At 32.8% G+C, this 21,816-nt stretch overlaps 6 protein-coding genes and 1 non-coding gene across 8 annotated transcripts; 3 read left to right on the top strand and 4 right to left on the bottom strand.

Annotated features, from left to right (window-relative positions):
• Positions 1–904: 904 nt before the first annotated feature.
• LOC149492433 (uncharacterized) lies at positions 905–3,171 on the bottom strand. 2 transcript variants are annotated; one of them, XR_016318837.1, is made up of 2 exons: positions 1,613–3,171; positions 905–1,090 (listed from the first exon to the last, which is right to left on the bottom strand). XR_016318837.1 is itself a non-coding variant. In XM_089716351.1 (1 exon), exon 1 carries the CDS (start codon positions 2,960–2,962, stop codon positions 1,793–1,795), a length of 1,170 nt encoding a protein of 389 aa, XP_089572477.1. In that variant the 5' UTR covers positions 2,963–3,171; the 3' UTR covers positions 1,393–1,792. The 2 variants fall into 2 exon arrangements, 1 of the variants encoding a protein (XP_089572477.1); XM_089716351.1 differs by lacking the exon at positions 905–1,090 and having other exon boundaries at positions 1,393–3,171.
• A 792-nt stretch (positions 3,172–3,963) lies between these two features.
• Positions 3,964–5,913, bottom strand: LOC105632817 (P-loop containing nucleoside triphosphate hydrolases superfamily protein). The gene is made up of 4 exons (XM_012215273.3): positions 5,508–5,913; positions 5,137–5,277; positions 4,815–4,976; positions 3,964–4,414 (listed from the first exon to the last, which is right to left on the bottom strand). Exons 1-4 carry the CDS (start codon positions 5,841–5,843, stop codon positions 4,262–4,264), a joined length of 792 nt encoding a protein of 263 aa, XP_012070663.1. The 5' UTR covers positions 5,844–5,913; the 3' UTR covers positions 3,964–4,261.
• Positions 5,914–7,027: 1,114 nt separating this feature from the next.
• Positions 7,028–8,634, bottom strand: LOC105634468 (uncharacterized). Its single transcript, XR_016318838.1, has one exon. It is a non-coding gene; the product is annotated as an uncharacterized LOC105634468 (transcript).
• A 766-nt stretch (positions 8,635–9,400) lies between these two features.
• On the top strand, positions 9,401–11,164 carry LOC105632807 (UPF0481 protein At3g47200). The gene is made up of 2 exons (XM_037638363.2): positions 9,401–9,592; positions 9,741–11,164. Coding segments are annotated over exons 1-2 (1,317 nt in total). The 5' UTR covers positions 9,401–9,590; the 3' UTR covers positions 11,056–11,164.
• Positions 11,165–12,787: 1,623 nt separating this feature from the next.
• On the top strand, positions 12,788–14,739 carry LOC149492432 (UPF0481 protein At3g47200-like). The gene is made up of 2 exons (XM_089716086.1): positions 12,788–12,941; positions 13,266–14,739. Exon 2 carries the CDS (start codon positions 13,305–13,307, stop codon positions 14,598–14,600), a length of 1,296 nt encoding a protein of 431 aa, XP_089572212.1. The 5' UTR covers positions 12,788–12,941; positions 13,266–13,304; the 3' UTR covers positions 14,601–14,739.
• A 1,672-nt stretch (positions 14,740–16,411) lies between these two features.
• LOC105632789 (Calcium-binding EF-hand family protein) lies at positions 16,412–17,084 on the top strand. Its single transcript, XM_012215239.4, has one exon. The coding sequence runs from the start codon at positions 16,555–16,557 to the stop codon at positions 16,978–16,980; it is 426 nt and encodes a 141-aa protein (XP_012070629.1). The 5' UTR covers positions 16,412–16,554; the 3' UTR covers positions 16,981–17,084.
• Positions 17,085–18,333: 1,249 nt separating this feature from the next.
• On the bottom strand, positions 18,334–20,663 carry LYK2 (Protein kinase superfamily protein). Its single transcript, XM_012215227.4, has one exon. The coding sequence runs from the start codon at positions 20,523–20,525 to the stop codon at positions 18,507–18,509; it is 2,019 nt and encodes a 672-aa protein (XP_012070617.1). The 5' UTR covers positions 20,526–20,663; the 3' UTR covers positions 18,334–18,506.
• Positions 20,664–21,816: the final 1,153 nt, after the last annotated feature.

The raw sequence follows: 21,816 nt of genomic DNA, 5'->3' as shown, positions 1-21,816 counted from the left end.
ATCTCATGTCAAAACCGGTCTATTAGTCTATAATAGGTAGGGGTGAACAATTCTCCTGTCTTTAACCCAAAATCAAACTAAATCGACTCATTTCAGTTATATTATTCACCAATTTGTTTCAGTTGAATTTTAATAATTATTTTAAAAATTCAGTTATCAATTATTAGTCAAATTTAATTTTTAATAACCGAATTCAAACCGATTTAATTTAGTTTGAAACGATTTTATATCATTGATTAACATAAAATTATTGTCCCGCAGTTGAAAATTGCAAAAATTCAATTTGGTAATACTCACTAGCATTTCAGGCCAGGATTTAACATTATCAAATGCATTTTATACTAAACTAGGTATAGACTGGTACATTGCGCAGATTGTTCTATTAATATATATTTATAATTTGTGTTTATAATTTATTAATTATATTTAATTCATATAATTTCATAATTTACATGTCATTTTGTAAAATCCAAAGTTTAATTCTATTCAAATGGATGTTTTAGCAATATATCTTGCTAAGCAATGACGATAAATACTTAAAATTATTAACAGATTTGTTTGAGCATTTCGGAGTCACTGTTTTTAACCATATAATATATATCTAGATTGATATAAAAAATAAATATATATTGTTAGGTAGATTTAGATATTATTTAAAAAATAAAAAATTAAAGTACTAATTATTTGTATGGATATATTAAATATATAGAAAAACAAAGAAAACTCTTAATAAATAATATATAAAAAATTGCATATATATATATATATATATATATATATATATATATATATAATGCTAAAAATTTTTATAGCAAAAAATCATGATAGAAGGATCTAAGGAGGAAATGAAATAAAGCATAGTTCATTATACAAAAAAAAAAAAAAAAAAAAAAAAAAAAAAAAAAAAAAAAAAAAAAAAAGGAAGCTTGCATCACAAGCCAAACAACATGAACAAAACCCAAAACTTATACTCGTAATAACCATCCTTGAGATCATTAACAGCATCAAATGGAATGAGTGTATAATAATTTCCAATGTATCCTGGATCATGAAACAGGTTTAGATCCTTCTAGCTTCCTCTTTGTGCTAACTGGTTCACTCAAAAATTCACAATCAGAAAATGCTAATATGCATAATAGAAAAAATAGAATTGCTCTTTTTTTGTAAAAATTTAGACTAAATTTGGTATTAACTGGTCTAGTTTCAAGTTCAACCAAAAGAATAAACAGAATTTAGACTAATAAATGACTTCAAGTAGATCAATTCAGGGAAAAGTCGCACATTCTCTTTCTATTGCCTTCTTTCTTTCTTTCAAGAATGAAGTGTCTCTACAAACAATTTTCAACTGAATTTATATAAAATTGATATCATTTATCATGAAGAAAATTAAAATAAGAAACAGATTTTGAATAAGCCAAAACATCATCCAAATCAATCCATTATAAATCAGAAAGTCTTTTCAGAAATATAAAATGAGCCTAATCTGATCATACCATCTGAAAATATATGCCAGCATAATTTTTTCCTGAAGTCTACCGGCAATGAACACTCTGGGGTTAGTTAGAATAAAACAAGCTTAATTACGATGGTAAATCAATCTGAAATGCATTACCATTGATTGACTGCTACATTTCAGAACTACAGTAGCTGCTTCCTTTGTAACCACCTCCAGTCCAAACTTCAAATGTGAAATCAATATGAACTCAGTAAGCACAAAATGAGAACAATGGGAGGGATTCACGGCCCAAATATTTCCAAACTGCTATCTTTCAGAAATACAGCTGCGGCTAATCTATTTCTTGCTCAAAGCTTGTTTTCGGTGACTAAATCCTTCAAATGTGGCACAAACCTGGTATGCGCTGATCAATTCAGGATAATCCTCCTTGAAGCTAGTGAAATACCTCTTCTCAAACCTCTCTTTAGTTATATTTAATATCCAGATAAGATTTACATCCTTCTTAATTAACTCCTTTGACATTAGCACTTCCATAACAGAGCATCTTGGGATGACTCTTCTCTTCAAACTAACCTGCAGAAGATTTGGACACTTGACAATGTCTGAAGGCTCCAAACTAACTTTGGTCAGATAGAACTCCATTAATTCCTTCATCTTATTCTCAGATGTTACCATGAATAATGGTTGTGCCCTAAATGCCAATAGAAAATCTTGTTCGGACCAGCCAAAGCTCATCAAGAGTTTCTTTTTGCTTTCCCAAAATGTTTTGGTTATCTTTGACATTGAATGCACTGCATATACAAAGGAGCTGCTAAACGGTTCAAACCCCATATCCTTAATTTCTCGGACCAATTCTTCAAACAAGTCAACTCTAAGCAATAAAAAGTGAAGCTGCAAAATCATTAGTCTCCTAATACTGTGTTTTGGCACACCATTAGCTCTCAAAATGCCAATTTTAGACAGCAAAAACCTAGTATCACGTAGAAAGACACGAGGGCATCCCTTCAAGGCTTGTGTAACATTCTCTACGGTGTCAAGCATCTCTTTAAGGAAATCGATAACGGGCAAAATCCGATTCTTTAAACTAGCCTTTAGAATACTTGGTCGTTTGGTTAGAATCATACGCAGGTCAGGACCAGCAAGACCCAATGACTCAAAAAATTCAATCTTAGGTTTTAGGGTTTTCTCTGGGTCAGCTAAAAGAAGATCTGGGCGTTGTGAAATTAATCTAGCAATTTCAGATTTAGAAAACCCTTTGTCTCTTAAAAGTTGAAGAACCAAATCGGGTTTCTTTGTGCTATAAATATTAACATATTTAGCGACTGAAGTAGCTCTTTGTAGAGACAACCCACATGAGTTGATGAGGATAGGAATTGTTAAAGACTGATTGTGTTTTAATGTTGAGGCTGGATTTAGAGGTGGTAGAGTTTTGAAATAACGAAAGGAACAAGCTTTTGAGTTTATGAAGCTACGATTTGTCAGTAATTTGGCTATGAAGCGAAACATTTCTTTGAAATACGAAAAGGGAGAGGTTTAGCAATATGAATTTACCCGATACAAGAGGCTGATAATGGTGGTGAAGTCCATAAGCGCAATCCCTATTGGAAAAATGGCGGAAAAGAACCCACTCGCTAGCTTCCTCGTTCAATCATCTCTGGCAGTCGGCTCACCTGTTTGTGTTTTCACATTGGGGTAATAAAATAATGAGAATTGAGAGGAAAGAAAATTACTAAAAAAACAATTTTTTAATAAATAAATAAATAATTTAGAGGTAAAATGGCAACAGCTATTAGAGTCGGGAAAGGAAGAATTGTTTTAAAAAAATATATTTTTTTCTCTTAGTTTCCTTTTTCTTCCCCAAACAAAGTGTTATTATTTGGCTGATATAAGCTCATCATGTGAAAATAAGTTTGTCAAACATTATATTTAAAGTCTGTAAATTTTAAGATTTGGTTATTATAACATATGATCCATCACGTTTGAAAACATAAGTTTGTAAATTTAGAATCAATTAGGGTGGATTGATTTAGTAAATCTCTCTTTCAAACTTAAAACTCGCATAGAGCTTAAGTTTATTGAGTTTTTTTGTCAATTTTTTACTTGATCATTTCTCATATTATCACATTAATGAGTTCAAAAATTATCCTTATTACTTACAAAAAGTAATTATTATTTGGAGCTCAAAGTAGAGAATTGGCTGAATCGAAAATTTCCAAGCAGAAAATGATAATATGCATACAACAATAATAATTAAGGCTTAGCTCCAAACTAATCGGAGTTGGTATAGAAGAAAAGAAAAGAAAAAAGATTATGGTTTTTGCTAAACCAAATTTATGCCTTTATAAGTAACCAATAAGGAAAACTCAAGGTTCTATTAGCTATCATAGATTAGGTTACAATAATAATAAAAAAATACTAATTTTTCAAAGGAAAATATTTAAATTAATGTAACACAACAGATGGAGAAGTATATAGCTGAAATGCAAAATTATAATCCACAAGCCAAGAACAACAAACAAAGAAATGACATTGATTGATAGGAAAAAGTGAAACATAACATGCTTCATATAAAACAGTATTACAAGACAATGTTCTTTGATTTTTAACTCTCTGCCAAAATTCCCTTACGACCATACAGCCTCAAAATTGCACTATATTATAACCTAAAACTGGAAAGACCAAAACACTCAAAATCAACATCAACAATGGCCATAAATTGCTATTTGCTCATGTTTTATATATATACTACCACACTTGCATGTGAATGATACTAAGGCAGTCACCGGATTTTACTGTTAAAACCAGTCAAGCAGCCAATGTCTGTGAAGAAGTAACAGCACCCAAATGTTTGAGGTGCAATGCAGCCAACAAACCTTGCCAGTTTTCTGCAGGTGCAGCTGCCACTTGAAAGTCGACAAGTTTCTTTTGTTTCCTGTAGTAATCTTCCAATGCTTTACCCTGCGAGGAAAATTTATACAATTAGTGAAATTCCAAATTTCATTCAACACAAAATCATCAAATATGTAACAAACCAGTGGAAATGATGCAATAATAATTTAACTGCACAAAAAAGAGTGAAAAAGTAAACATCATTTGCAAGAAAAAAAAAACCAAAAACGAACTGCTGGACAGTTGCAACTTGCAAGCATGCAAGTTAACCGTGAGTCTAAAGTTAATCAGAAACATTAACGATCAGTATAAAACACAAATTCATCAAATCTGTAAAAGGAATCCACTGTTATAATGCTATTATCTACTACAGGGGGAAATTTAAAATAATTATCTGAAAAATAGACAAAATCTCAACTATTATACTGCAAGTTTAAGTTTATGTCAAAGAAGGGAAGATGTACAGTACCTGTTCTGCATATATACGGAACTTTTCCTTCCAGGCACTTCCAGCATCAGTAACAGGGGATGTAGAGGCTCCTGCAGTAAGGAAATCCCTCTTCACCAAGTTTTCTTCAGCGCGTTTAAAATTCACAACTAGGTCAATATCAGCAATTTGATCAAGAATTTCCTGAAAGAAAAATTCGAGCATATCAATAATGTACAATAAACACTAGTATAATTCAACTTCTAGGATTTGCAACCATTCCCATTTTAATTTGTAGAACATAGAAACTTATAATCAAGAAGAAGCACAGGAAATACAATACTGAGAGAAAATTGAAACATACAGCTTGAACTTTTGTTCGAGGAATGCCATCCAAAATGAAGCCAGTTTCACCTCTGTAGTAACCTTCTTCAAGTCTCTTAGACAAGAGACCAAAGATTACTTCCTCCGGTACGAGCTTTCCTTCATTTACAGCATTTGCAATCTAAACTTGGGAGAATAAAAAAGAAAATCAACAAAGCATCTCAACATTATTTTATAACTAACTTGATTGAATTTAAACTAATAACTAAGCATAGCCATCCATTGGTGTGCACAGACAAATCCCCATTCAAAGTTCAAACTTCACAAATTAACCAACATAAAATTCATAAACTTAGTAAACAAAAATCACCATTTAAAAAAATAAGAAAAAAAATGTAAATAAAGAGACACCTGTTTGTAGACAGAAGAGCTAGGATTAAGCTCCTGGCGAAGGAGAGTACCCATGGAAATGTGAGGAACCTGTAGAAGCTTCGATAGCTTTTCAGCATACACGTGCTTTTTAGCTCCTGGGTCTCCTATCAACACCCACTGCACTCCTCTCCCGCAATCCGAGGCAGCCGCCGAGTCTAGCCTTTGTTCCGGCAGCTGCGAATAGTACTCATCCTCGGTTTCGTAGTCGTATTGAATTGCTGCTGCCGATCCGTAGGCACGGAAACTAGCTAACATTCCAACCCGGCGAAGTGCTGGAGGCACGGTAGCTAATCCCAGACGGCTCAGCCCGGCCATGGTGGCGGCGACAAAGAGAAGAGAATCGCGTAGCGATCGAGAGAGGGTTTCTATGCAAAGAAAGGAGAGGTTTTAAGAGAGGGAGACAAATATGGCGTTTATAATTACGGTAATGCCACCAAAATTTTAATGGAATGCCAAGTGTCAAGTTTTGGGTGATTTGAGAAAAAGTTAAAATCCCGTGGATTCGGACACGTGACTGACTTAAAGTTTGATTGGTTGTCACATCATTTAAAACATAGACCTTGTTTCATGTGATTACGCTCTTTGACTAACGGAAAGAGGGAAGCCAGTTGTTTTTAACGTTGGACTCGAGGCGTCCACAAGACATGGGCGGTTGATCGGCCGTAGATCGTGACACGTGGATTTCAGGGCTATATATAGTCAAAAAGCATTTGCCCTTTTTTTTTAACTAAAATAACCATCAACCCCACACGTTTTGCATAAAATCTGAGTAATATTGTGCCACGTAGCTAATATAAGAACAAAAGCGAAGCTGGAAAGTGAGAACTGAACTGAACTGCAGCCAACAGAACACTATATTTCTATCTCATGGATGGATGCCCAATGAACAGAAGCCACGTATACATTTTGGGATTATGAACAAACCTTGCTTTTTCTCAATTGTACCAGCTAAGCCTCAAGAATCAGTATTCCTCCATTACAAGGCCACCTTAGCATCGAGATGCAGTTAAATGCTCAAATCTCAATCTTGAGCTTTCAGTTACTACAAATTTTGTTTGGGGAGAGAGAGAGAGAGAGAGAGAGAAAGAGAGAGAGAGAGAGAGAGAGAGAGAGAGAGAGCTGACATTTTCAATTTCAAAGAAGTTTTTGTTTTAGGTAATCATTCTGAACCCATGGCTAAAACCTACAGCAGAGAGAATATACTCTGAAAATATTTCCCCCATGATATGCAATTTCTCTTGAATATTAAATATTGCTGTTCATTGCTTACAGCAGAATTATAGAGACATGAGATACAGGGATGAAATAACTGACAGGACCATATTCAAAGCCCACTGCAATCAAAGATTTCTGCAGTGGACTTGAAAATCAGATATTTGAATGATGAGATAAAAATTTCACCACAGCTAAATTTGGCATAAAATGAAAATGAATCAATTTTTGTATAAAAAGTTTGTTCAGAAAACATCAAATAGAACGGATCTGACCATCAGAAAACATATGCAAACATAAGTTTTGCCATAACTTTATCAGCAATAAACACTCCCTTTCGTAGAAGGGTTGGAAGAAAACAAACTTCCAATGTGAAGTCACTATGATCACAGTAAGTACAAAATGAGAACAATGAGAGACATTCACTAACCCAAAATTTTAAAACTGCACTCTCTCAAAACTACAGCACTGGCTAATCCATTTCATGCTCAAAGCTCCCTTCATCAAATCAACTATCAAATTCGGTAACTAAATCCTCAAATGTGGACTCAACGTGGTATGAACTGATCAATTCAGGATAATCGTCCTTGAACCTAGTGAGAAAGCTCTTCTCAAACTGCTCTTTAGACATATTTAATGCTGAGACAACATTTACATTCTTCTTAATTAACTCCTTTGACATTAGCACTTCCAGAACAGAGCATCTTGGCCTCGCACATCTCTTCAAACTAACCATAAGAAGCTTTGGGTACTTAACCATGTCTGAGGGCTCCAAATAAGCTTTGGTCAGATAAAACTCCATTAGTTCCTTCATCTTCTTCTCGGATGCTTGCATGAATAATGGTTGCAATCTAAATGCCAATAGAAATTCTTGTTCTGACCAGCCAGAGCTCATCAAAAGCTTCTTTTTGCTTTCCCATCGTGTTTTTTTCATACATGACATTGAACTGAAAGCATATATAAAGGAGTTGCTAAATGGTTGAAACCCCATATCCTTAACTTCTTCAACCAATTCTTCAAACAAGTCAACTTTAAGAAATAAAGATTCAAGCTGCTGCATCATTAACCTCCTAATACATGGTTTTGGCACAGCATTAGCACTTAAAATGCTAATATTAGACACCATGACCTTAGTATCAACATTAAGGATGCAAGGACCTCTCTTCAAGGCAAGTATAACATTCTCATCAGTATCAAGAATCCCTCTTAAGGAAATCGATAACGGGCAAAATCCGATTCTTTAAACTAGCCTTTAGGATACTTGGTCGTTTGGTTAGAATCTTACGCAGGTCAGGACCAGCAATACCCAATGACTCAAAAAATTCAATCTTTGTTTTTAGGGTTTTCTCTGGGTCAGCTAAAAGAAGATCTGGGCATTGTGAAATTAATCTAGCAATTTTCAGAGTTAGAAAACCCTTTGTCCCTCAAAAGTTGAAGAATCAAAGCTGGTTTCTTTGTGCTATCAATATTAACATACTTAGTGACCGAAGTAGCTCTTTGCGGAGACAACCCACATGAGTTGATGAGGAAAGGGATTGTCGAAGGTTGATTCTCTTTTAATTTGGAGGTTGAATTTAGAGGTGATAGCGTTTGAATATAACGAAAGGAACAAGCTTTTGAGATTTTGGACCTATGATTTGTCAGTAATTTGGATAAGAAATGAAACATTTCTCTGAAATACGAAGAGGAAGGGTTTTAGGAAAATCAACTTACCGCATATGAGGAGCCGATAATAGTGGTCAAGTCTGTAAGCGCAAACCCACTGGAAAAGCAGTATGAATTTACCGGATATGAGAAGCCGATAACGGTGAACAACCGAAGGGGAAAAATTCAACCATTGGAAGCTGCAGGTTTGTACAGAAAAATAGAACCGAACTGTAGATGGTCTTGAATTAATCAAATCAAATCGGTTTGATTTTATTTGTTTTTCGGTTTTGACTTAATAAATTAGTTTTTTTTAGATTTTTTATTTTATACATTTAAATAAATCAAAATGAAAAAAAAATCAATTTCTACTATTAAAGTTAAAATTAAACAGATTTTTTAAAAATTAAATTAGTCAGTTTGATTCACTTTAGTGGATTTACCATTTCCTACTCAACCCTAATGGTAGTTTAGCATAAGGGTTGATCCATATTAATTCAATTTAATAAAATTACTTGCAAAAATAAAAAATATTTAAGTCTTTTCACTGGAAAAAAAGATAAAACAATATGTTTTGCATTTTTTAGATGGCATTTAGAGATTAGATGGGTGTATGCGGCTGTAATTACTGTCTTCAAAACCATTAATTTTAGTTTTAAAACTGTCGATTTCGATTTTAAAATCACTGATTTCATTTTAAAAAAATGGAATCAAAACGAACTGTTTTTACGCGATTTTCCTTTTTCACTTAGTTTTGTGCTTCAGAAGAAAAATAAAAAAAATCCAAATGAAGGTCCTCAATGGTAAGTCATGAAGAAAAGAACCACATATATGAATTATGAATTTATCCATTCTCTTTCATCTTAAACAAGCAAAGGATAAATTCCTGTGGAAATTTTGTTTCCAAAGCAAGAACAAATAAAAGAAATATAATTATTTAAATGAAAAATAATATTCCTGCTCCCAACCCACAAATATTTTTTTACTCTTCTTTATCAGATTGCACTAATATATATACATGTACATGTTACCCAACTTCCATATCCATCACTGAGCTGCCAAATTACTTAATTACCAACAGCCAAAGGCCAAACCTTTTTTTTTTTTTTTTTTTTTTTGTCTCTCCTCAGATTTTCTCTCTCAAACTTTCTTCTGCTGCATAATTTTCAGTCAACACTTAATATTATTCCAATTACATTGGAGATAATGTAATGAAGGAGATATTAACTTTTCTTTTTTCAAAATGTTGAGCATATTAAAGTTCATTTTTGAGCCATTATTTACAAATTTGAACTCTTAATTACTTATTTTTCTTCCCTTTATTGATATATATTTTTTCTTATTTTTTTCTCACAGGGGTATAATGATGGGAGACGATGGAGGACATCATCATCATCATGATGACATAGAGTCCTCTTCATCAGGAGGAAATCACCTATCACTCAATATTGAATCATTAGCCTCTTCCTTTCAACAAATGATATCCCAAAATTTAACAATGTCTGAAAAATGTTGCATTTTTAAAATCCCTTATATACTCAAAAGACACAACGAAAAGGCCTATCTCCCCAATGCATTCTCAATAGGGCCATGGCACCATAACAAACCAACCCTAAAACCAACGGAAAAACTAAAACTAAAATACCTCCATGGCCTCCTCTCCAAAGCTTCATGTGGTGAAACAATGTTAAAAGAATTCCTCAGAGCCATTTGGGAAGTCGAAGAAGAGGTACGTGCATGCTATGCAGGTCCTGTTGATGCAAATCCAGTTGACCTAGTCAAAATTTTGGTGCTTGATGGTTGCTTTATAATAGAATTATTCAGAAAAGATGATAATGAGAAACTTAGAGACGAAGATGACCCAATTTTCACTATGTCTTGTATGCTTCAGTTTCTTTACCATGACCTAATTTTGCTGGAAAACCAAGTACCTTGGCTGGTTCTTGAAAAATTGTATCATTTGACTGAAGAACCTGGAAGCAAACCTCTTTCGCAACTAGCCCTAAAATTCTTTAACAACATTTTCTCATTTACACCTCCGCCTATAGTTCAGCCATTTCAAGAACAAAAACATATTCTTGACTTGCTCAGAAATTGGTTAGTTTTATCATCGGGAAAACTAGAAGATGTCAATCTTGGATGGCAACCGATTCCTTCAGCAACAAATCTTGTAGATGCTGGAATTAAATTCAAGAAAGGAGAAGCAAAAAGCATATTGGATATTAAATTTACAAATGGGGTGATAGAAATTCCATCATTACTAATCCAAGAAACAACAGAAGTTATTATTAGAAACCTTATTAGTTATGAGCAGTGTTGCCCTAAGTGCCCTTCTAGAATTACTTCATATGCTATTCTTTTAGATAACCTAATAAATACAGCTAAGGATATGGATATACTTACAGATAATGGCATTATCGATAATTGGTTGAATCCGGAAGATGCAACTCAGTTCTTTAACAGGCTTTATCACGATTCATATGTGAAGAAATACTATTATTTGGATCTTTGTGAGAAAGTGAATGCGTATTGCCATCGTAGATGGCCAAGATGGCGTGCTATGTTTATGCGTAACTATTTTGGTACTCCATGGGCTATTGCTTCTCAAATTGTGGCTGCTACTTTCTTGATTCTTACTATTTTGCAGACATTATTTACTATCATTAAGTAGTGGTTTTTTTTTAATTTTTTATTTTTTTTGAATCCCTTCTGTTTGAGCTTGTTATTGTATATAAATTGTGCTGAAAGATGAAGAAGTGTGAAGTTAATGTAATTGAGATTTGAGAGAAAGATTGTGATAGTCATCTTGGTCTTTTTTTTAATTGATTATGTTTTGATTAGGGTTACAACTCGTACTTGAAATTTTGTTCAAACTCATTTTTATTATCATGAAAAATCATCTTAAAAGAAAATAGTGGGGTCATTTTGCATATATTGCATCTTCTCCAAAGTAATCTACATGTTTGCATTTGTGTAGACCATAGGTAAAGACGGGACGTATTTTTTAGGAGGATTTATTTAAACCCGGTCTATAGACACATGTAGACTAAATGAATGGAAAATACTTTTTTTTTTTTTTTTTTCGTAAAATGTGGATACTTCTTATCATTCGCTAGGGGAAAAAAGGATGGAGCGAGAACAATTTTACAAAATTTTCTACTGTGATTGATTTGATCCATGACCGGATCCATAAATTCTATGTAGGTAAGTTCTATCTTCGTCTATATTTCAACGATAAATACAACATATTTCAAAATAAATAGAGAAAGAGAATCATTTAACAAATATTACCTTAACATCTACAAAACTTCATATAGAATGAGGCTAAATACAAAAGAAGGGTAGTTATTTTAAGCTCTAAATTTCATAAAATGAGTTTATGAGCCAACTTTGGAAAATAAATTTTCAACGCCTTATCCCGAGGATAAGAGTATCTCCAATGCTAATGTAGACTGTAATTGATGTATCATATGAAATAGGAGGTGTGGATGATGATATAATTGAATATCTTATTTATAGACAATGAATTTTAAACAACTCTCTCCAATGTATTAGTTTTGAATCTTTTTCCATTCTTCTTTTTCTTTCTTTTCTGGTCCTACAATTTAATATGCAACTTATCACTAAAGTGCAATAAATATTAATATTTTCTAAGAGACCCTCTAGAAATAGTAGGTGTAGTAGACAATATCTATTAATTTTTTTTACATATCCACTTAACATCTTAAATAGAAATTAGCATTAAAAAATAATTTTTAAAAAGTCCTTCTATTTTTTCTGATGTGACAGTTGAATAAGAGTAATTTACGATTGCACTAGAGATGGTCTGATTCACTTCCGGAAAAATGGTTGAGAAGAGTCCGCTCGCTAGCTTTCTCGTACGCTAATTTGTAATAGTCGCTGGTTAACAGTAATTAAACAAATATGGAATGGGCCCAATGATCCCTTTGGCCCATGAGGGCATTGGACTATGTTACCACTTGCCATTACAAATGCCATATTAATCTTTTGGGCCCTGGAAGGTGGTTTAACTTTCACATCAAATTTATTTTCCAAAAAAAAACAAAAACATCAAATATTTGGTCTTTCCATGTATTTTGGGACATCTTAAGGTTTGGCTATTATATGAAAAGAAGTTAATCTGCTGTTAGATTTAAAATTATATTGAAATAAGTTAAATACATTAATAATAAGTTATGGTGTTGGTTATGAGTTCATGTTACTTTACTCCATAAGGAATAAAGATACCTAAAACAACACAAAGAAGATAAGAATGTAGAAAGTAGAAACTCAAGTATCAAGCAACCTATATATATAAAATATGTACTTTTCTTCGTTTTCGTATAAGGTATAAAACGACTTGTCAAATTATTAATTATTACACTAGCAATTATAAAGTTATGGTAGCACTATTATATAAAACCCAGAAGAATTTTAGATGTGCACCCTTCAAAACTTCTTTCCATGCGGTGATCTTTCACTTTCTTATCATTTCACATAGCCATTCAAAGTGTTGATTTAGCTGGGAATTGCAACATGTACCATACCTGCTAACTCGTAAGTGACTTTTACTAGCTTCGAGTAATTCATTATTGCATGTATATATTAAGATTGACTTACTTGGTTTCGATTCATGGGTCCACTTATAACCAAATCAATGAAAATATTATTTTTGTTGAATCAATGGTGTTGCTGATTATTTATAAAAAACAATTTTTAAAAAATTTTTGTTTTGACTGGTTTGATTCATGAATGGACCATAGAAGTGTTTATGACGCAATATTTTGCCAGTAGCAAGCATTCTTCAATTTTAATTTCCATGCATTCATTTTTCAAATTTTAATTAACTAGTCTCTTTTTTTCTCCCTTTTTTACAAATAGAGCTGTTGATATAAAGAGGAATTAAACAAAGGCATCATCATGACAGAAGGTGGAGTGGTGATCGACATAGAAGAATTGGCATCTTCTATAGAAAATAACATTTCAGATGATTTATACATGCCTAAAGAATGTTGCATTTTCAAAACACCTAAAATTCTCTCTAGACATAACCAAAAAGCTTACATTCCTAATGCATTTTCCATCGGACCGTTCCACCATCGCGACCAAAACCTCAAACAAACCGAGAAAATCAAATTTAAGTACTTAAAAAACCTTCTTTCTCGGGCACAATCTCCAGAAACAAGATTGAGAGATTTCATCAAAGAGATAAGCGAAATCGAGAAGGAGGCTCGAGGGTATTACGCAGGACTAAGAGACTACGATGACTCGAAAGAATTTGTGAAAATGCTGGTGATTGATGGTTGCTTTCTAATTCAGCTATTCCGCAGAGATGCAGAAAGGCAGCTCATAGAACAACCACCTCAAAAAGAAGATGACCATGACCCAGTATTCAGTATGTCTTGTATACCTCAATTTTTATATCACGATCTAATCTTGCTAGAAAATCAAATACCTTGGATAGTTCTTGAGAAATTATTTAACATGACTAAAGAAGACTGTAACGATAGCAAGTCTTTAGTTAGACTTGCTATAGAATTTTTCAGTAATATGTTTTCATCTGCACCAACTAACATAGATGAAGGTTTAATAACTAGGAATAAAACTAGGCACATTCTTGATTTATTAAGAAATTGGTTAATTTCACCACTTTGTCAAGAACGAAAGATTCAAGATTCTGCATGGCAAACATTTCCATCCGCAACAGAAATCAAAGAAGCTGGAATCAAATTCAAGAAACTAGAAAAAGCTAAAAGCATTTTGGATATTAGGTTTCAAAATGGAGTTCTTGAAATTCCAAACTTGCTTATTCAAGAAACAACAGAAACTATTTTCCGAAACTTGATAAGTTTGGAACAATGTTGTCCAGATTACCAGCCAATTATTACTTGTTATGCAATTGTTTTAGATAACCTTATAAACACTACAGAGGATGTTCGAATACTATCTAAAAAAGAAATTATCGATTGCTGGTTGAATCCTGGAGACGCGACGCAGTTCTTCAGTAAGCTTTATCTTGATGCTTTTGTGAAGAAATTTTACTATTTGGATCTCTGTCAAGATGTGAATGAATATAGGAAAAAAAGATGTCCTAAGTGGCGTGCTGCTTATGTGCACAATTATTTTGGGACGCCATGGGCAATTGCTTCTCAAGTTGTGGCTGCAGTTGTTCTGATTCTTACTTTCTTGCAGACTTTGTTTTCTATTATTAAGTAGGTTTAGTAGTTCAAGCAATTTGGTTGTTGTTATCGTTAGTGTTTTTCCCATTTGGTGTTCTTGTTATATACACTATTTCTGTTTGTCTATGGAATTGGAATGAAATAATAGAGTCTGCTTTTGTTTTTAGTGCTTGGAATTAATTTGTTGATTTTCAGCTACTAAATTATTCTAATGATTACATTAATTTTTTGGAAGTGTTTGATTGAGAACATCATTCTAGAACTCATTAAATTAATGAAATTAATTACTTTTTAATTAGTTTGAAGTTTCGAATGGATAATATTATTTAGTTGTTAAGCATGATGTTTTGATCCCTGCGTTTACACTCATCCATTAAGCTTAATTGAAAATAGGACAATTTCAAATTTAAACATCTAACTATTAAGTTTTTTTTAAGCGCCTTCTGTAACGTTTTATAGTGTTCAGTAATATAGGTTTGAATTAGTTTTTTGAAGTTAATGTAACGTTTTATAAAAAGTTAACTCATACAACGTTTAGCCTTTAGCTTCACCTAACAAATAAACGCTACTAAAAATGAGCTAATTTTGCCAAACGGAGCCGTTTTCCTTTTGGGTTTAGATAGGTGTCTCCACGTTCATATTAAAGCAAGCAACGAGGATAACATATAGCTGCTGATCTTTTTTGTACAGCAAGGTAGTTACGCATATAATATATATATATTCCTCTTTCCATTATGATTCACATTAATTTTTATTCTAATTGATAATTAATTAATTAAATTGCAATTTCAGTCAAAAAAATCAAAATTCTATACAATTATAAATAACATGCATGTATATTATAGTAATTAACTAATTTTTTGGTGTGCAGCACATGGTCTCAAGACACGCAATAGACTATTGATTTCTATTTTCTGGCACATAAACGTGAGTGCATTAATCTTCAACACGTTGCTAGAAAAAACTACTGAAATTACCTGGCAAATACACTAATGAATTGGGATTAGGATTTGTTTGAGTTACAAAAATTAGTATTGAAATCCATAATAATAATTATAATTTTCATTTTCATTTGAATTCATTTTTATTTTAGAAAAATTTTTTAAACAATCTGTCTTCACATAAGCCTTTAAAAAGATTAAAAAGAAATGAATTTTGATGTCATATTAAAAACTCAAACCTAGTTATTAATGTTAGAGAAGATCATAGAAGGTTCTAAATTTCATCACTTTGATGTAAGATATAAATTGACTGATTATTTAAAAGAATGTTTTGTAGAATAATATTTGTTTTTGGTATTTAAATTATATTATAATATTGGTCAATTAATGTAATTTCTTGTAAATTATTAGTTGACTATACTTTGAATCGAAATAAAAATGTAAGAACATAATAATATATGTAATAACAATAACTACTAAGTTATAATCTTAAAATCAATTGGGATCGAACTCAGTTTTCTCCGTTCACAACGTTAGGATTTGAACCTATATGTTGCTTAAAGGATCATTCCACTGAATCGGTTGTTAGTTGATTATAAAAATATTTTTTTTTCACCCCCTAAATAGAATATCAATAATCAATAATTAAATTAAAAGAAGAAAATGGAAACTTGATTAATTATATTGGTGGATAAGGAAGTTTGGGCGGCCATGAAATTCCAAAAAATGGTCATTCTTCTTTGATTCCTTTTATAATTAATTTGCTTCTTTCACATCAAACCATAAAAAGAAACTAAATTCAATTTCTCCAACCCCTTCCATAACGGAATAAAAGTCTTAAGTCTTCTTCCTTCCTTTTTATTTACGAAATCACGTCTCTTCTTCTCCGTTGGTCAAGTCACGACACACGCGTTTTCTCCAACTTCTATATATATCTAGGATACTGTAAAATTAACTCAGCATTTCCTCTTCATACATAGACATACATACATATATATATAAATACTAAGTTTTTCTTTTCTGGGTTTTTCCATTTCTTTAGGTTAATTAATGATGACGAAGTATCAAGAATATGAGCTTGTGTTTAGCCACTTTGATGAAAATGGAGACGGAAAAATATCGGCTTCTGAGTTGCAGAATTGTGTCGGTGCAATAGGTAGACAGCTGTCGCTGGCGGAGGCGGTGGCAGCGATTGAACATTCGGATTTGGACGGAGATGGGTTATTGGATCTTGAAGAGTTTGTTAGGTTCATTGATGGAGGTGAAGAAGAAGAGAAAGTTAATGACTTGAAAGAAGCATTTAAAATGTATGAAATGGAAGAAAGTGGATGCATTACACCAAAGAGTTTGAAGAGAATGTTAAGTAGATTAGGTCAGTCAAGTAGTATTGAAGAATGTAAAACTATGATTGCCAAGTTTGATCTTAATGGCGATGGAGTTCTTAATTTTGATGAGTTTAAGGTTATGATGTTATGAACTTGTTCATGCAGTAGAGTCTTTAGTCATATAGCTATTGTATATGTATATGTTTAATTGTTTATTGATTGATCATTAATTAATAATTTGTTTATTTATCTTAATTAGTTTGTAATGAAATCAATTTTGTGTTTGTGGCATAATATGTATTAATTTTTTTTTATAAGATGTTTCATATATATTCAAGCCTTAAACTCGAGACCTGGTTAAGAAAAATATCATTATCATTGTACCACGTCTCTTGGTAATATATAATATATATATATATATATATATATATATTTTCTATGTATGCATGTGATTTTTGGTTTTCTTATGTTTTAAAGGTTCTAACAGAAAATAACTAACTTATACCGTTATGATTTAGTTTTAAAACCGAAAAAATGAGTTAAAAATTATTATAAGACATTTGGTCAATTGCCATGGAAATTATTGATATTTTCAACTAATGAGAATATCCTTGGAGTTGTTTAAACTTACATATATTTCACATTTTCTATGGTGGAAATTATCAAAGAGGATGGATGGTTGTAGCCAATTTCAAATGAATGACCTGCAACACTGCTTTTTGATTATGTTTTTTTTTTAATCATTCAGTATTCAAAATTTATTGATCTGACTAATCCGAATTTGCACCGGATAAGTTTATAAAGAGGAGCCAAACCTTTTCTTCTAAGTATTTAAAGAGACTTTAAAAAATCTTGCCATCCAATCTTTCTCCTCGAATTTTTTGTTCTGTTTTTTAATAGATAAAAGTTCTTGGCTTTCTAAAGTACGAGACAAACACTCCTGAATACTGAATTTCTGATCTAATAAGTAATTAATCGTTGTCTCTCAAATTTTGATTTTCATCATGTTTAATGTCAACAAAACATCAATGAAAATAGAATATAAACCAAAAGCGAGAAAAACATTATTAACAACTTGCAGTGAAATAACATTTTATGTTCCATCAAGAGTATCAAATCTCTATGAAGAGGACAACCTACCAAACAACACCATCTTAGCACCTTATTTTCCATTGGCTCTTCACTTTAGATATGGAGAATGACTCAACTCTAGTACCTAGTATTCTTGCAGAACAGAAGACCATGAAATCCTAACATTCAAAAAATAATCATTACAAACTAAAACTTGCTAAGCCTTGGATTTGCAAACTTGAGATTTATAAAAAACATTGTTTAACCTGAAATTTTTATGGAGATTGTGAATAGGCTAATCCAACGGTTGAAAACTATGCCATAAAAAGCATCCCAGCACCTGCATACTGATGCTTTTGATGTTTGATTCATAATCTTCGATAAGGAACTAGATAACAACATGAAAGAAAATGCCATAACATGAATAAAATAATTAAACCAAATTAATTATTCAGATGTATATAATTATTATATTATTTCATAAGCAGAGGTACATAATACAAAATAGAGACTTTCTTGCTCGCTGCTTCTGTTAATTCACTCTTTTTCTTGATTACATATATACAAACATTGATCTCAGACAAAAGCACCATTAAAAGTATTTATTCACAAACCGGTTGCTGCTGCTGCCTTAACTAAAGGTTTTGAAGAGCTTTCAGAGATTAACATCTGCCCTCCTTCTGGTAATTCTTCTACCAACCTTGATAACTTCTCGACGATTTCTCCGGCGCTTGGTCTCAAAGAAGGCTCTTCATCGACACAAGATCTTGCAAGATTAGCTAATGTAACAGCAGCATCAAATGGATAGTTTTCACCTAAGGCATTATCCATCCATTCTCTAAGCTCATCTGCATTTTCTGATAACAGTATGGATTTAATTTTATCAGATAGACAAACACTTCCTTCCCCTTTGTTGTCCGGTCCTGTTATTGGTGTTTTTCCCGATAAAACCTCTAGCAGAACCACTCCGAAAGCAAAAATGTCGATGCATGGAGAAATTGTGCCTTGATGAATAAACTCAGGCGCCAAGCATCCAAGACTGCATGAGGCAGGATTAGATAAATGAAATTCTGGGTCTTCAATATTATCTTCAACACATCTTGCCATACCGAAATTCCCAATTTTTGCATTGAATTCTTCATCTAGAAAAATATTTCGACTCTTCACATTTCTATGAACATAGCTTGGATTCATAATATGATGCATATACTGTAAGGCCACTGCAACGTCAAGGCATATCTTTAGTCTTTGACTCCATGTCAAGAAACAATAGCAGGAAGCAATAAATTGGTTCTTCATTGCCAATCCGCCATGAAGCCAATCCTTCAAAGATCCATTTTTAGCATATTCAAACACTAAAAATGAATCTGGACCATCATTTAAGCTTGTTCCCAAAAGCCTGATTATGTTTGGATGATGGTGTGTTGCATCATGGAAAAGCCTGAACTCAACCTTTGATATAGTTTCCTTTCTCGTGCGCTTTATCGCCAAGTTCTTCCCATTTAGACGACCATGATATACAGAACCATCTATAAGATTACCCGAACTGAAGTCTTCAGTTGCTTTTCTCAACTCTTCAACTGTATAAGTCTCCACAAACACCTTACGGGGCGTGGTCTCGACAATCTGACCATCAGATCCTTCAAATGAAACTTTCTTCTCGCTTGTAGTTCTCACACTTAGACTAAGCTGTTGTAGCTCTGGATCTCCTTGTTTGCTTGAATTCTGCTTCTTCTTTTTCAGTTGGATGACCAAAAAAGCAGCTGCAATTGCAATGCTTGCTCCAACTACAACACCAGTAATAGCAATATAAAGTCCTATCATCCACATCTTAGATTTTTTCTTATGTTGATTAATTACTGGTATGCTGCTTTCAGGAAGACGCGAATTAGGTTCGCTGGGTTTTGCAAGAGGACCAAGAGCAGGCGGAGTATTTAGTGGTATCAAAAGAGATGTAAGAGGTACAAGGTTTTCAGGTTTAAAGTTCGCTAACGATCTGTTATTTGCAGATATAATAGCTTCCGGAGTAGTATTGAACTTAACGGCTACATTCAAGATTGTATCACCTTCACTTACTGGATAAGACAGTAAGATTCCTGGGGCAAGTCTGGTAACTTCAGATGAGGATGGACAAGCGCATCTTAATGGTACTAATAACCTAGCCTTATCTTGAAGATTCCACAGCGAGACACCAAGATTCTTTTCTTGAATTGCTTTGCAAGTAGTCAAGCCTTCAAGTGACTCAGCAATGCTAAAAAAACTTTCCCCTTTGATGGTAATTTTGGTAATTTCAGCTTGAAAGAAACTACCATTGCATTTACATTGTATTGGAATCAACAAAGGCTGATCTTTCGGAAGAAATTCTGTATCAGCAGAGAAACCATTTGTTTGAGCGACTTCAAAACGATTGAAACCCAAATAAAAACTCAAATTAGAGAGAGATGAGAAAAACGAATTAGTAGTAAGAATCACAAATGTCTTGCAACTGTTCTGCAATGATCCATTAACATTACAACGGTAACCAGAAGCATCAGCAGAAGTATTTTCGCAGCTCAATAAGTCCTGCCCAACTGCAGAGACAAGCAAACAGAGGAATAAGGCCAAAGCACTTAAGTAGAATGCCATGCCTGGCTATAAACTCTCCCTTCTACATACAACGCCTATTAAAATATGAGTTCTTTCATCCTAAGAGGGTGAATATATCTTGGATCTATAAAAAAATGGTGTCAAAAGAAAGCTTTTTCCTCTTTTTTTTTTCAAAAGCTGTCCATGGACAGGACTCTTGGGGATGGTGAAGGTATATTTTTAACTCTAATCCCAGCTGTTTTGGTTAACCATCTAACCTTGGACTTGATTCCATTAGCTAAGGGTTGGCTGTATATCCCAAAGTTTGGCTCACTAATCATACCAACACTCTTTAACTACTATATAGAATAGAAATTCTTGGGCTTCAAACCAGCTTTTATATGCAACAATGTACACATAAATCCACTCATCCACGTGCCACGACAAAAAATTTATTTTAATACCTTTACATACAAAAATATGAAATATTATAATTCAAAATATGACATTCTGATAATCTTGTAAAAGAGTTTCTCAATACCAATTAAGGTTTAGTCAATTGGTATATAATGCAGGTAATTAATTACATGTGAAGGTTAAAGGTTCAATGCCTAAACCCTTCTCCTAATAAACCAAAAAGAAAAAAAAAAAAAGAATTACTTAAGGTACAAAAATGTGTTACAAAATTGCAATTCCAAAAAAATAATAGTAATAAGTTTCAGTTGTTGACTTGAGGTCATACTACACTTTTTATGTCACTAAATCAATGGACACATGCATGGCAGACATTTCTCCCTTCATGAAATATGCTTGAATTAGTGGAAATTTCCAATTCAGAAAACATCATTAAAGATAAACTCAAGAAAGCATATCAAGAGAAGGCTATGCTCTTCCTTCATGTAAATTATGATATTAATGACCAAACATTGCCTTCATCATCCACAGAATTTTTCCAGACAGACCATGTGAATTTTATCTTTCCAAGTCTGTCTCATATGCAGAGGTGGGAAGCACTACACTTGTTCATGAACCTCGAAGCAGGTAGACATATAATATAGTCATGCATAGATCAAGAGATTTATATAAATAAAATCATCATCGGATAAAGTACGTATACAAAATCATGTACAATTTTCCAAAGTAACAATGGATAGAAAAGATGTGAGGTTTTGAAAAGTATGAACATAAGAAAAGAAGATAATATGAATGCACAATGAAAAGATGGTATGCATGGTAAAGCTTAGGCACAAAAGTGAAGATGTAGATTGGTAAGTCAATGTAGACATGAATATATCCAAAGTTGACAACGACTACTATAATTTCCTTCAAAAGTACCGGTTCTGGTGATTTC

This window comes from Jatropha curcas, chromosome 11 (assembly GCF_041381405.1).
Source record: "Jatropha curcas cultivar XTBG-Jc1 chromosome 11, XTBG_Jcur_1.0, whole genome shotgun sequence".
NCBI lineage: Eukaryota > Viridiplantae > Streptophyta > Magnoliopsida > Malpighiales > Euphorbiaceae > Jatropha > Jatropha curcas.
This window is presented reverse-complemented; position numbering and strand designations above follow the sequence as displayed.